The sequence below is a fragment of the Buteo buteo genome, chromosome 25 (assembly GCF_964188355.1).
Source record: "Buteo buteo chromosome 25, bButBut1.hap1.1, whole genome shotgun sequence".
Lineage (NCBI taxonomy): Eukaryota > Metazoa > Chordata > Aves > Accipitriformes > Accipitridae > Buteo > Buteo buteo.
This window is the reverse complement of record NC_134195.1, coordinates 7,646,123-7,660,648: the sequence shown is the minus strand read 5'-3', so window position 1 is coordinate 7,660,648 and position 14,526 is coordinate 7,646,123. Positions and strand designations below refer to the sequence as shown.

Sequence of the window (14,526 nt, the reverse complement as noted above, 5' to 3'; positions counted from 1 at the left end):
TTTTCACTGTCATTCATGGTGGTGGCATTCAAATTTAGAGCTTGATCCTGCCTGCCATTGCATGCCAGACATTGAATCTGATTTTGTAAGATAGGCAGTGATGTGAGCCAAGTTTGGCAGGGCAAGACTGAGCTCTTATTTTGTTTCATCTGACAGTTTCAGTGAGGCAATCTTGGTCTTCTTGTCATGCCTTGTGGAAGTGCAAATTTAGATGTCACAGAGATTTTAAAATCAGAGCTGGCAAACCACAAAAAAAAGCTTGGCTCAGCTGGCTTAAATCTTACTCTGGATTTTAGTTGAGTTGGATACCAAAAGGATTGCTTCTCTAATACACAGGAAATAATGGACTTACCCGAGTTAAGTAAGGCTCTTACTGTGGCTATTCCACTGGTCTAAAAAAGCACTCACGTTATAGTGACAGAGGGCTGAGCAGAGTCTTTGGATTAAGTACAAAACCACCTGAAGTTCCAGCTATTCCTTAACCCAAAACTTAATTTTTCCACTTTTGCTTATCTCTGCTTTGTGCAGTTTTGGTTGCAGTCAGACTCACATGTGGCCAGACTTCATGTAATAAGTTTCCTGTGCTCAGTGGAGTGAGAAAATTCTCATCAGAAAGATATTTTTTTCCCAAGTTTATCAGGGCATTTTTTTAGAGAGAAATTCATTTGCAGCAATGATGCAGGTTCTGTGCTTTTTTTTCCAGGGCTGAGTGTTCTCATCTCCTTTTTCACTCATTTTCCCTTCTGATCAAGCATCAAGTATTGCACTGATGAAGAGGTGAATAAAAGGGAGCACAACACTAAAATGATTTAATGTGGTTAAAATATTTGGACATGGCATACGTGAATGCAATTAGCACTGCCTAAAAATAGTTCTAATGATGAACAGGGCTATGCAGTGGCATGTTATAATTTTCCCAATATATCTCTTCTCTCTAGATGTACCTGACTGCACTCTGCTTGGCTGATCTTCGACTTCAGAAAGTGCCATCCTAACAGAGGAGGTCTTATGGAAGGAAAGCTTGTATCTGCTTTGCCCCTTTTTCAATTTGTTTCAAAATTCATTACAGATGGCTTCAAATCAGCTAGAATATTACATTTCATATGCAGAAGTAGTGCTTAAAAGACTCTACTAAAAAACGATTCCTTCTGGAAGAAGGTGGATGCATGACTGTTCACTTCAGGATAATTTTAATGTTTTTTGTTGATTTGTCAGTCCACATCCAGAAGTGAGAGGGAAAAGTCCTACACATTATTAAAAAGATTATTTTTACATACTTTCTTTCTCATTTGTTTCTGGCTACCACTGAAGAAATGAAACATGATTTTATGACTTAAAAAACCGAATAATTTCCTAATGCTGTTTACATAGGGACATGGCCACACCAATTGCCATTGACCACGTAGATGGACTTTTGTCCTCTTGCAACAACAGGATGGATTTGGCTGGTCCTAAATGCCTACGCTGCAGACAGTCCTGCCGGAAAGATGCATTTCCAGTGCTGAGCCCTGGCATCCCTCAGCATATCCGTGACAGGGAGGAAACATAGGCACATACGTCCCCACTGGAGCTACAGGTGTTAACTTGAATTAGCATCAAGTTTTCCGGCTCAGCCGTGTCCAGGGTGATGCTGGAGCATGGATGGGTCCTCCAGGGTGGCACTGGGCTGGGTGGGCTGCCGTCACCCTGTGGGGATCTGGGTGGTGAGCCAGACCAGGCTGCCGAGACTTTTATTTTACCGCGCCGAAGCTGTTCCTGGTGAACTTTCTCAAGGCTGCTCTTCCCCCGAGGTCTCCTGTGAAGGTCCAGGGCTTTCTGTTTGTCTTGGCTGGCCTGCGGAGGGGCCGGTTTTGCTCACACCGCTCAGACCCTGCAGGGCCAGCATGTCCCTGTCCCCTCTTAAGGAGGTCAGCCACTTGCAGGCAAACGCTGCCTTCCCTCTGCCTTCGGTGCAGGGCACATGAGTAAAATTAATGAACCTGAGAGGACTGTTCACTGCCTCCCCGTGCACTGTGTGCAGAGGGTGTCTTCAGCCCCTGCATGTACCTGCTGCCACAGGGGGATAGTCATACGATTATTTAAAAAAAGAAAAAAAAAAGTACTGAAGTTGGGTCTTTCCTTTCGAGATACAGCAGGGGCTGGAGTGTGGAGCCATGTCCCTGGGAGTGTGTTCTGATTGCTTCTTCAACTTCTGTTTATACAATTTTGCAAAATTTTGGCAGGAATCAAGAGCACATACCAGGGTGTTGGCTTTTATGAATCCCATGGGATGTGAAAGTCAAGCTGACTCGATGAACTTTGGTTACATATTCCAGACAAGCACAATGACTCTATTTATTCAGACTTGGCAGCCAGAATGCAGATTGACTCTGTGGGTAATAAATTTTCACAGCCACAAAACTTCAGCGGCAACCAACCTGATCCCGCGCAGAAAAAATGCACACAAGGAAGCAGACTTGGGTTGCAAAAATATGTTAGATTATTATTCCATGTATGCGTAGCAGTCAGTTAATTTATTTGGCTATTGATTGACGTGAATTGCACAAATGATGCCAGGGATCTTTTTCCCCTTAAAGGAACTACTTTCTATTACAAAATTTTCATATTGTAAAAGGACAAGTAGAGGGAAAAAAAGAGAATTGTTCGTATTACAATTGACAATCTCCTTTTAATATTTCACCCAAGACTGATTTAAGTTATCCAGTGACCTCTACGGAGAAGAGCAGGGTATTATAATGGGGACTGTTTCATGTGCTATGCCACACTTCAAGGAACCAAAAGGCAATAACCACTACAATTCAGTACTCCGAACAATCTTAAGTACAATTTTGACATCTTCATGCTACAAAGCTTCAGATGCTTTCTGGGAGAGACGATGATGAAATTATTACTCTATGTGTTATAAATCAAAATGAATTGGCTCTTTAACTTGCAGATTTATGTTAACTACCTTGGTATCTGTTAATTGCATGCTCTTCAGATATTGATTGGGGATTAAAAAGTATATTTTCTTCAATCTGCGTGATGTAAAATATGCCAACAGGAAATTTTCCCCCTGCATATTAGATCCTGTGATCATTGCCTGTAAAATTGAAACGATCAGTTTAAATGGATAAACTATGCTCATTAAAGAGGAAAAATACATTTATGTAATTAAAATTAAGAGACTAATATGTGTGGATAATGTAATTACTATGGGCGCACACACACTCAGCTCAAACCCAGCCTCTTTTGCCTCTCCTGGGTCTGTGAATCTCACTACCTTAATTGCTGGCGCGGAGGGAAGGGTTGGGAATGCCTTGCCTGCTGCAGGTCCCGAAGCTCTTAATCATGTCTCTGTCTTGCATTTGGCCTCCCTCATCCATGGCTCACATTCCCTGGGTCAGTCACAGCCCTCCAAATGCCAGCCCTGGGAGTGCAGAAGCACCTGTCCCTCTCTGCACTGCTTCAGAAACTTTCTGTTCGCTGCTTGGTGATTTCAGACGCAAATGCAAAAATCTCCAAAGTTTTCGAAGTCTTTCCCCTAAACTTCCCCATTTAGAAATTAGCAAAATGAAAAGCTTCCTGGTTCTTGTACAGCTCATCTTCAGCTCGTTGAGAAATTGGACTACTTAAGTGAGTCTGATTGCTCAAAGGTTAATTTATGACACAAGGAGTATCTGGGAATCACTCATATACTGTTCCTGTTTCTTCATCTTTGATTTCTTTATTTCCTGTTCTCAAGCTGAGGAGGAGATCTGAGATTAAAGAGCCGCAGAATTAGGAAGTAAAAGGAAATGGGTTCTCCCACTGACATTTAGACACAGATCCACGTTGTAATCTGTGCATTTATTGGCAGAAGGGCTCTGTGTTATTCTTTTTTGGGCCTTTTTCCTGCTAGGTAGATGGAAACATAGTGTTCTGTTTATCCAGCAGGCATATTTATTTAGGATTGTTCGTTAAGCAAACCTGCAGGTCTCAGCTGAGGTTCTGCAAAGCATTTCATATAGCAGGAGCCAGTCTGTGCCTCCAGGAGATTTTTATCTGTACAGTCAAGTTAAAAAAAAAGTGACTAGGAAAGGAGACTAAATCACAAAGTAATTGCCGAAGGTTGCTCACACTAGGGCCCGTGACGATTAGAAATGAGTAATGGGATCTCAGCTCTGCTCATTGCTGCGCGGGTGGCAAACTCTGTCTTGGCTCTGTAGAGCTTGTTCGAGGACCGACATGAAGGACCCAGGCTGTATCAGCTGTACCTTAAAGCTCTGGTTACTGAACGAAGACCTTGCATAGCACACGTAATACTGAGCAATCCAGGCGCATGAAAAATGTTAACAGTTGTAAGTGGTAGTGCTAAAGCAAAGGTGCCATCTGTGCACGGCAGTACTTTTCCACAAACCTTTCTCTGCCTAAAACTACTCATGTTCTTTTATCTCGTGCACAATATACAGTTTCCCATGTCCTTTTCTGCTTGTTATGAAGCAAACTAGAATTTCAGCTCTCTGTCTCTGCCTGCTCCACACTGACATCCATTACGCGGGATCCCATCTCCCTTCCTACCTGAAGGACAAACCATTTTTCCTGACCACTGGCTCACCCTTCCCCTCCCACCCAGCCCCTTGCTGCAAGTACCACAGCACCTCCGTGTGCTATTGTTATTCTTCAGACATCCCTTCCGTCCCTCACTTTACTTTGCCCTATGCTGTCTATGTGCTGTATTTTAAACTATCTAGACGAGCAAGAAGAGTAATTAAATGTGAAGTGTTTCAGGATGAAATACATTAAACAAAAAGAAATTGTATAAATATGTAGATAATTGAATCTATGTGCTGAATCTTCTTAACACCAAGAAGCTTTGCTCAAAATAGATGAAATAATAATTTAGTATAAATATCAAGAGGTTTTGATTTACCTGTTGTTTGGAATATGTTGTAAAATAGAGACTTCTAATAACAAGAGTTAAAGAAAACCCTGGAAAAGCTTCATGCCTACATACCTAGAATTATTTGTCTAAGATCCTGAATTTCAGAAGTCTAGATAGCTCCAGTTACACTTGACTGAAATAATTGCATTTGAAACCCAAGTTATAAACAGGTCTGGATCCATCTGTGAGATGCAACCAGGGGCAGTACTGCCCTCCTATGCACCAGCGAAGGCACAGGACATGCATTTTAGTGCAAGAAGGAAGGGAAGTGGCTCTTGCCCTCTCATCCCCAACCAAAACGCCCATGTCAGTATACTGAGGAGGAGAGGGCATGGCATAGCACCGCTTGGCAACGAGGCACTCAGCCAGCCATGGGAAAGTCAAGATCCAGCCCTATTCTAGTGAGTACTTAATTATTTAGACAAAACACAGCAATGTTTTAAGGAAAAACTGGGAGACACCTCCCCCCGCCAACAAAACCCAGCTGTCCTGACACATGGAAAACTTTGGCTGACATATCTGCTCCTAGTCAGGTAGTTTGGGGTTGTTAAAACCCAGGCAAATGCCCTAATTGCTGTGTTATGGAGTGAACAAAACGCACAGCCAAGGCTTTCTCTCAGCTGTCCTTAGCTTTCTTAGCATGCATGGGTGTCCTGGTTTCAGCTGGGATAGAGTTAACTGTCTTCCTAGTAGCTGGTGCAGTGCTATGTTTTGAGTTCAGTATGTGAAGAATGCTGATAAGACTGATGTTTTCAGTTGTTGCTCAGTAGTGTTTAGACTATAGTCAAGGATTTTTCATCTTCTCATGCCCAGCCAGGGCACCTGACCCAAACTGGCCAACGGTGTATTCCATACCATGTGACGTCCCATCTAGTTTAGGAACTGGGAAGTGGGGGAGGGAATCGCCGCTCGGGGACTGGCTGGGTGTTGGTCGGCGGGTGGTGAGCAATTGCCCTGCGCATCATTTGTACATTTCAATCCTTTTATTACTACTGCTGTCATTTTATTAGTGTTATCATTATCATTATTAGTTTCTTCTTTTCTGTTCTATTAAACCGTTCTTATCTCAACCCAGGAGTTTTACTTCTTTTCCTGATTTTCTTCCCCATCCCACTGGGTGGGGGGGGAGTGAGTGAGCAGCTGCGTGGTGCTTAGTTGCTGGCTGGGGTTAAACCATGACAATGGGCCACACAGAGACAGGACCAAAAATGCTCAGAGGAGAGGCGAGGGCTGGGGGGATGCCAGCGAGGCTCTAGGCAGGTAAGACATAATAAGCAGCCCAGTGGCTCATCCCTAGGGCCAGCTCATGATTGCAAGGTTTGGCCTGAACCCTTAATCCACAATTCCTGTTTCTCCCCTCCTTGGCCGCTTTTTAAAACAAAACAAAATCAAATCAGAAGGAGACTGATACAAAAACCTTCTGGGTCACATCAAGGTAATAAATCAAGAGCACTGCAGACCGTTCCCCACCAATCCAGCAGTTAGCACACACGGGCTGGCTCCGAGCAGCAACATCTGTTACTCCAGTTACAGTACTGCCGTGTATTTTGATAACCTTTATGTATGTTTTGAAAAAGCATTAGCAAAATATTCACAGGAGCTCAGTCTCGACATGAAACATGCTACAAGTGACATGTTAGTTGTCTGGTTCTTACCTGGTCATTCTCTTCTTCATCGCTGCTTAACTTGAGGTCATCTTCTAGCATTCTGGAAAGCAAGCAGTAGAATAAATTATAATTTACCAAAATGCTTTAGATCTGATGTTTTCTCTCAGCTACTGTAAACATTTAATAATTTAAATAGAAAGAAAATGTATTTCATCCCAATAACTCTGTAGATGTGACACACTGTAATTTTTTCTTATCCAGTTGCTATCAACTAACTTCTTAATTCATTTCCTACTATTACTGCCTAAGGGAAAATGTTTACTAGAGTCATAATGGATTTTGCAAAGATTCTTGTTATTACAATCACTGACAAACAATTTTTATATGCTAAAAATAATATTTTTGATGCTGACAGGTCAGTAGTCTCTCTGAAAGGAAAATTTTGCTCCATTTGGCTTTAAGCTTACAAAACAGAAGTAGATATTTACACTGGCAGTACTGCAGCACAAAATCAGATTCAGTGATGTTTCCCAAAGGACATTTTTAGTTTATTGCATGTTTGATGTAAAATTGACATTGACTGAAACAATTAAAACTAAAATATATTGTCTCAGTGCACAAGAGTACCCACAAGGATTTCACTGTCATATAAACATAGAAAATAATGCATCTTTTCTAACGGGGATTTCATCTTCCCTTCCCATATCCTTTCCTCAATCTGCTTAAACAGGCTTACAAAGAAGGGGAGTTTGTTTTTACCTCTATGCATTTTTTTTACAAGCTAGGGTTAAGTAACCAGCAGTTAAAGGAGTTGAAGAGGTGCAAAGATTTCCCCCAGTGCTTGAAAGGTCTTCAAGAATGGGACCTATTTTTAAAAAACGCCTCTGTAATAATAATAACAATTCAGAAAGTTGCTAATTTTTCTTGCGTTCTGGAAAAAGAGAATCTGTAATTTCATCTTGACTTCAGAAGAAAGCTTGGTGAGCAATTCAAACACATCCTGTGATGTGGGTGGTCCCCGGAGTGTAAATATCTCAAGAAGACATATGTAGTAATTTCAAACCACCTCCTTGTACTTGTGCTTAGATCTTCCAAGAGCGTGCCTGAAAAGCGTGACTCTTACATGGGCTACATGGTGTGCTGTGTCTTAAAAGAGCACCGAGACTAACCACCCTCTTTTCAGCTCCTCGCTACACGTACAGTCCCTGCCTGTTGCTGCCGTCACAGCTGCTTCCCTATTTCCCCACAGCACCTTTTGGGGAACGTAGGTGTCTAAGAACAGGATCAGGGGTCAGAGCAGAAACTCCTACTAGTTCATCTCTTAAAGACTCTTGTCATGCTTTTTTCCCACATTCCCTTCTACTTGTGCCAAGATTTTTCCTCTGTAACACCAGCATATCAAATTCAGCAAAATCTCATTGCAATGCAGACACCTCAAATATATAGGACACCCACTGAGTTAGAGGGACTTGACAATCTCACAGCAAGACTTGCCCATGTTTTACCCAGAAATATGTCCACAGGCAGGAAAAAGCTCGCTCTGCTATCTCCCAAGTCAGCAAAAACTCCAGTGGTCCTATCAACGCAGCCACCGGCCAAGTTAATGAGCCCTGCTGAGAAGTGGGCAAATGGGTCAGGTATGAATGACATGGGATATAGCTCCTAGGAGCTAAAATATGTCAGAGAGGCAAAGCTTCCAGTAAACACTGCAAGATCCACATTGGCTTGGGATCCTACCACTTACAGGGATCCAAACAATGTTATAATTGCCCATTTGTTTAGTTAGATCTACGTAGGGCATCCCTGAGAAAATAGTGCTTGAAAATAGAAAGCTCAGATCTGGGATTGGGCACGATGTAATAAAACATGGCAAAATCTGCACTGTTAGTGATTTAACCAGAGAGAGATGTGCTTATTGTGTGAAAAGCAGAGCACCCAGGGTGTCACTGCTTGCTTTCCCGCTCTCTGTGAATTTCTGCTAGGGAGGTGGTAGTTAAGTACATTATTTAAGATTTAGCAATTTAGCTCTTCTCCTAAATGGAAGCTGGAAAATCAAAAGCGTATAATGAAATGTTCTAGGTAGCTCTATGCATTTATTAGTGTCTTGGCTTTTTGTATCAACATTTAAAAAAAAAAAAAGTGTATTGTGAGTGTGTGATTAGAAGCATCTATTATGCTTTGAAGCCTTCAGGTTGTGTGGAGGTGTAAGTGGAGCTAAGGTGAGGCACCAGTAGTGCAAGCAGGAACCATCTACACAAAAGGAACAAGAAACCACAGCGCTGGCCCATCAACCTCTCCTTGCCTGTATGTTTTAGCCCGTCTTTATTTTCCCTGTCTGTTTCTCATTTCAGAAACGCTGCTCTCCAAGAAAAGCACTGCCTGCCCGGGGCTCGTGGCCCCTTTTGGAACTACTGTCAGCATACAAACAATCTCCTAATGCTGGGGATAGGAAAAAACAGGTCATCATAAAATGCTTGCTTGCTTTTTTTCCCTAGAGTGGGATCTGGCCTGCCTGATCCATGTATTTGTCACAAGGATGTATCAGGTTAAGACAGCTTGCCAATGTTGAGGTCTACATTGTAAAGGCAGGAGCTGTGCAGGTATAACCTCCATGACTAAAAGTCTTCACTGGTTCCCAGGTTGCTTTCGCTGTCAGGTGAGGTGCTCAGCCCTGATCTACAAAGCTACAACCAGAGCAGGACACACTGTCACCCGTGTCTTCAGCTTCACCTGCCAGCAGTACTGGAGATGGAGGCTCCTTGGACCCCAGGCAGCTCTCACAGCCCAGGCTGAAGCACACCCTGGGTGAGGAGGAGGCATTTATTTGTGTGATAGGGACTCCAGGCTGCAGTAAGCATCTTGAGGAAGCTAGATCAGTTTTGAGTCTGGATGCTTCTGAGGAACACTTCTCCTCAACAACTCGTTTCCACCATGACAACGATGGTGGTTAAAAGAAAAAGTCCATAACTGGACCAGCAGACCCCGCTTGAAGAGCGGGAGAACAGAAGAGAAGAAAAATACTTCAAGCTCACAAGAGGCATTACATTAATTTATAATTTATCTGAAAAGCACTTTGGCACAGATTCAGCACAGAATGAGCTTTGGTAGACCCCATGTTAGCAGAGCACTTCAGATCATGTTTAAATCAACTCCTGCTCAGGGTGGAATTTCTTTACGTATTCTGGCAAACTAGTACAAGGACGGAGACATACAAGCTCATGTACAAGAACAGTCTTTTCGACACAGTTTATTTATAGCTATTTTCTATAACACTTTTTTCAGAATATGCAAAATCCAGGCCAGTATGTGACATCGTCCATGGGCTTTAAGATTTTTTGAAATGGACTTGGCTTTGATGTGTTCGGGCACTGGTAAAAAGATAAATATAACTTTGTAAAGAAAAGCTAGAAAAACGAAGTGGTACTTGAAGCACCCCTGAAAAACACACACCACCACTTAGGGCTTCTGCACTTGAAAAGAGTGCATACGGTCAGGAAGTCACTTTGCAGAACCTAATTACACATTTTAGTGAAATCTCTGTGAGGTCGTGGAGGCAGCGAGGGGTGGGAGGCTCGGGTGGGAGCACTCACTGCACTCTAATTAATGCATTTGTTCCTTTCTCCGCAAAGAATGTGACAGGTAGAGACATAATGAAAGGAAATGAGGATGAGTTTGGGATATTGAGAAATGCCTCAGCAAGCCAGCGGGTTTTTTTCTCCCGTAACCAATTAAGGGGTTGCAGCCTGGGGTGCTGGGCCAGTTAGGGTGGGAAAGGAGGGGGGTGAGGGCTTACTAACATGCAATGGAAAATAAACAGTAAGTGTTCTAGAGGGCATCGATATCCAACATCTGCCAATTTCAATGTGACTGCGTGTCCAAATCTCCTACACAGCTTATCAGAAAGCCTGACCTGTTTTATTTGGGGACTGCTCACTGCGTTGGTTCAGTAGGTGACTGGGGCAGGGTGACCATGTGGGGCACTGCAGAGGGACCCTGTGGGACTCCTGCTCATCCCACCATGTCCAAGGGCCAGGAGATGCTCCTGGTCAAAAGTACCTGGGGTTTGGGATAAGAGGCCATGGCAGGCTGCCCGGAACCACCTTGCTCAAAGGGAATGGTCAAGTCATGACTTGCAGCTTCACTGTTTTGTCTGTGTGTCTTTTTTCTTGATTTGTTGTTGCTGGAAAGCCAAGTCCCAAGCAAGGATTATCTTCAGCCCCAGCCAGAGTCCAGGACATAGCAGAAAGACATCCAGTTTCCCCTCCAGGAAGTAACATCAAAGTAACATCAAGTGTCAAGCGTGAGGGTAGACCCAGGACCCAGGTCAAAGATTTTTTTGGCTTTGAAAGACCTGGAGGAGAAGGAGCTGCTGGGGAAGGAGACCTCGACAGTGCAGTGTCTGGGGGAGGTGGTCTTCAACAGCCAGTTGGGAATCAGTTGCAACTTTTAACGTCTGGAGCCAGTCTGAGACTCTTCCAGTGTAGCCCTGCTTAGGAGGATATCTATTTTCTTCCAGGGTGAAGACACGGCCCCACCTGGGAATTATCCTTCACATCTGCTGGTGCACGGGAAAGAAGCAGAAGGCATCACACCTTGCATTTTACTTTAATCTCTGATACATTTCAGATTCCTTGGCCTAATGAAGTCTTTCCTTCCCCCCCTGCAAGTTACTTATTGAGGTGTAAAACTCTCAAAAAATGCCTCTGTGGTTTTGGTTTATGATTACAGAGATTCCCTTTTGGCACATAAATCAAAGGACAAGATAAGAGGCTCTGAAGATTTTCAAGAGAGGTTATGAAAATGAGGGGCAAAACCCTCCTTGTGTCCCTCTGGTGGTCTAAGCTACTATGAGATAGGGTCTTCATGATAATTTTGATAACTAGAACCAAAAAAACAATCGAGATGGGAAAGAAAAAATATTGATAGCAATTAAATCATTAACACTAATGCTTTAGGAGAGAACGTGCCAATGGTTTGCAAGCCTGGGGCACAAATATATGTATGTTGCAATTGTCATTTAAATAAATTCAGAAGTCACCATCTTAGCAATTTGTGAAAGATCTCATGAATGTGTTAATCTGATCAAATATATTGTTTCATTTTAATGCTAGGCAGCATCTCAGTCAGAATACTGTGTTTATTACAGACTTTTGTGATTTCTGCTCATTATGTAGGAAAGGAACTTCAGTAGTGGAAAAATACTTTGCTTTTAGCTGAAGAGGAACCCCACAAAGCAAAGACTTGTGATGAAATATGAAAATCAGATAACTAAGTGCTCATTCGACTTTATGCCACCACAATATTTCATCTGAATGAGACTGTTTTTGGAAAATTATCTTATTTTTTTAATGCAAAATATTGACTTTTTATTTTCTTTCCCATAAATGCATAGTGACCTTTTAAGAACTGGACATTAGTTTCAATATTACCAGAAACCCAGAAAGAAAACAGATATTATTGTGAGTAGCAGTATGCTATAAGGCTCTCAGACTGGCTCCAGATGTTTAAAGTCACAACTGATGCACTGATATAGGAGAAGAAAAGTATTGCTTCACATTGTAGAAAAACAAAACAAAACCTTCCTGGAGGCACAACACTGTGCAAGACCTTTAACTCTTGTTCTCAGCAAAATGAGAGAGAACTCCAGGTGGGAATCTGCCATTCCTATCCAGACTGTGCCCTTATGTTCCCGGGATTATTTCAGCCACAAGTGCTCACATATGTAATATGACTTAAGCTCCAAAAAGACAAATGTACCTTCGGTTTCTGGCTGTCTTTAGTTCCTTTCTAAGAGAGAAATGCAAGGAAAAATATGCCTGGTAAGAAGTACGGAGAATTCATAAGAAACAGATGAACATGTTTCCTTCCTTAAAAAACAAGGAAAAAAAAAAAGGAAACTAATGTTGTTGCTATTACCTTGGTTACTTGCACATAACAGATGGCCAGTTATATTTGTTACTTACCTACAGCCAAAACAGGTATTTCAAATAGCTTTGTTTACTAATACTAAATATAGGAGAAGCTGTTTTTATACAGTAGTATTTTTTAATTAATTAGATTCTGATTGCTGAAATTATTTTTCACTTTAGTGCTATAACTGATGCAAATGTTTCACTTTAAAAAAGCTCATGCATTTATATTATCTGAAAAGTGTAGTATTTATTCATGTTTTATATGAAATAAAGTCAAAAGCTTATGGATGGCGGTAAACAACTAGATCAAGAGGATATTTTATAAATGCTGTAATAGAGCTTTCAGCAGGCTTGTAAGACCTCTGCAAGCACTACTTGCAGCATCTAAAATTCACTCTGAATATACGATGTTTAAGTTGTAAAAACCCCTCAACAAACAGTTTGTGCAAGTTCTGCTACACAGAAACATGTAGGAAAACATGATTATATAGAATACTGTCAAATCTAATTAAAAACAGAGGGAGAAGGCCAGTAAAATCAGGCTGGTGAAATATTAATGTACTTAATGCTGGAATGAAGCATATATATCAATGTGAGATTTAATTCCAGAGTGTAGAATTTAAATGCCTGAAAAACGGACTCAGTCTATAGAAATAGAATTAGCAATTCCAATAAAAAATAGATGCTCTGAAGGAAAAGTTTTCTGTCCTTGGCTTAAATCCATCTAGGCTGGTCTACACTGCTCTCCAAAACCATTTAAACTGGCTAAATGCTCTGCTAAATTTCCATTACACTGACGGTCTGATTAGAAATGCAAGGCCGTCCTCTCCGAGTGATACAGCCATCACTCTCTCCTATGAGCCAAAGTTGAAATAAGGTTTCCTCTGCAGCAGCTGCCCCGGTGAGCGATTGTGTTCGCCCCGGTGATGTTTTCCCCCTTTAAAGAAAAGGAAGACAATGCAATTGAATCATACCCTGAATTTTCTACCTCCTTGGCAGGGTGGCAAGAAAGTGCCCCACAGTCCACAGTGCTTCCCAAGAATGATGCTTGGGCAGAAGGACCCAGAGTACCTCCTTAAAAATGGCAGAAATTCTTCAGAATAGCGGAGAAACGAACCTGTGTGAGTCTACTCCCTGAGCAAGGAAGCCACCTAAAAATGCACAAATACTCAGAGAGAGGGAAGAGTGATGAGCAACGTACTGGCAGCTCACGCCTAAGCACCCACCTAAGTAGTCCAATCACTCTGAGGACCTACCCAAGTTTCATGGCTAATCATGCTCTGTGTGACAGGAGGAAACACATTTGGGGAATAAAAGTTTTGAATGCGCTGCTCGCAATTTTCCAATCCATTTCTTGCCTCCCTGCCCCTGCTCCCCCCAGGCTCTCTGGGTGTGATTAGCCATTATTTACTAACTCTCTGCCTTTGATTTCCTAGCAATTGCTGATGCTGCTATCTACAAAATATTCATTTCAAATGCGAAATGAAATAAGAGTTCATGAACTGCACTACCACCTTGTGTGTCAGCCGTTGTGGCAGAAATCTTGGGGAATTTGATGGCTCTGAGAAAGAACTGCCACTGCCAAGTCTCCCCCCTGAAGGGGCAGCATCTGATTTTGTACTCGGTGATTATTTCCTTACAAATAGCCTCTTTCAGCCTCTAATCCCCAGCATTACAAGCATCTGTCCTCATGCTGGAATCATCATCCCACACATTTGTATTCTCGTGCTCCCTTGCAGATGACTACAGTCATCTGTATAATGCTGACCGTTCATTTAGTAACGTTCATACCCAAGGCTGTGGTGGTGTTTATCCCTGTCTCGCTGGTTGGGCAAGGGAAATGAGATCGTTTAGGCTAGAGGTTCTCAGGAGAAGTGTCTTGTATGAACTTCGTGTTGGTTTCTTTCAAGCCTCCTTTGTTTAAGTGAGGCTGAATTATTAAATCATCGAGACTATTTGATATCCTGCTCCATCCTCACTGTTTCTTTCTCTGTCATCCTCCACAAAGTTTTACCATCGGTGAATATAATTTCCTACCACATCTTAGTTGACAGTTCCTCACAGAATGAATTCAGCTTCGGTTGATAAGAACTTACATTTCTTT

General features: G+C 42.2%; 1 protein-coding gene across 1 annotated transcript in view; it reads right to left on the bottom strand.

The window, feature by feature from the left end:
- Positions 1-14,526, bottom strand: part of AFF3 (ALF transcription elongation factor 3) — a 383,003-nt gene that overhangs the window by 86,251 nt on the left and 282,226 nt on the right. The window contains exon 10 of the mRNA XM_075057215.1: positions 6,559-6,610. Within this exon, the coding sequence (XP_074913316.1) occupies positions 6,559-6,610 (52 nt within the window). The remainder of the gene's footprint in view (positions 1-6,558; positions 6,611-14,526) is intronic.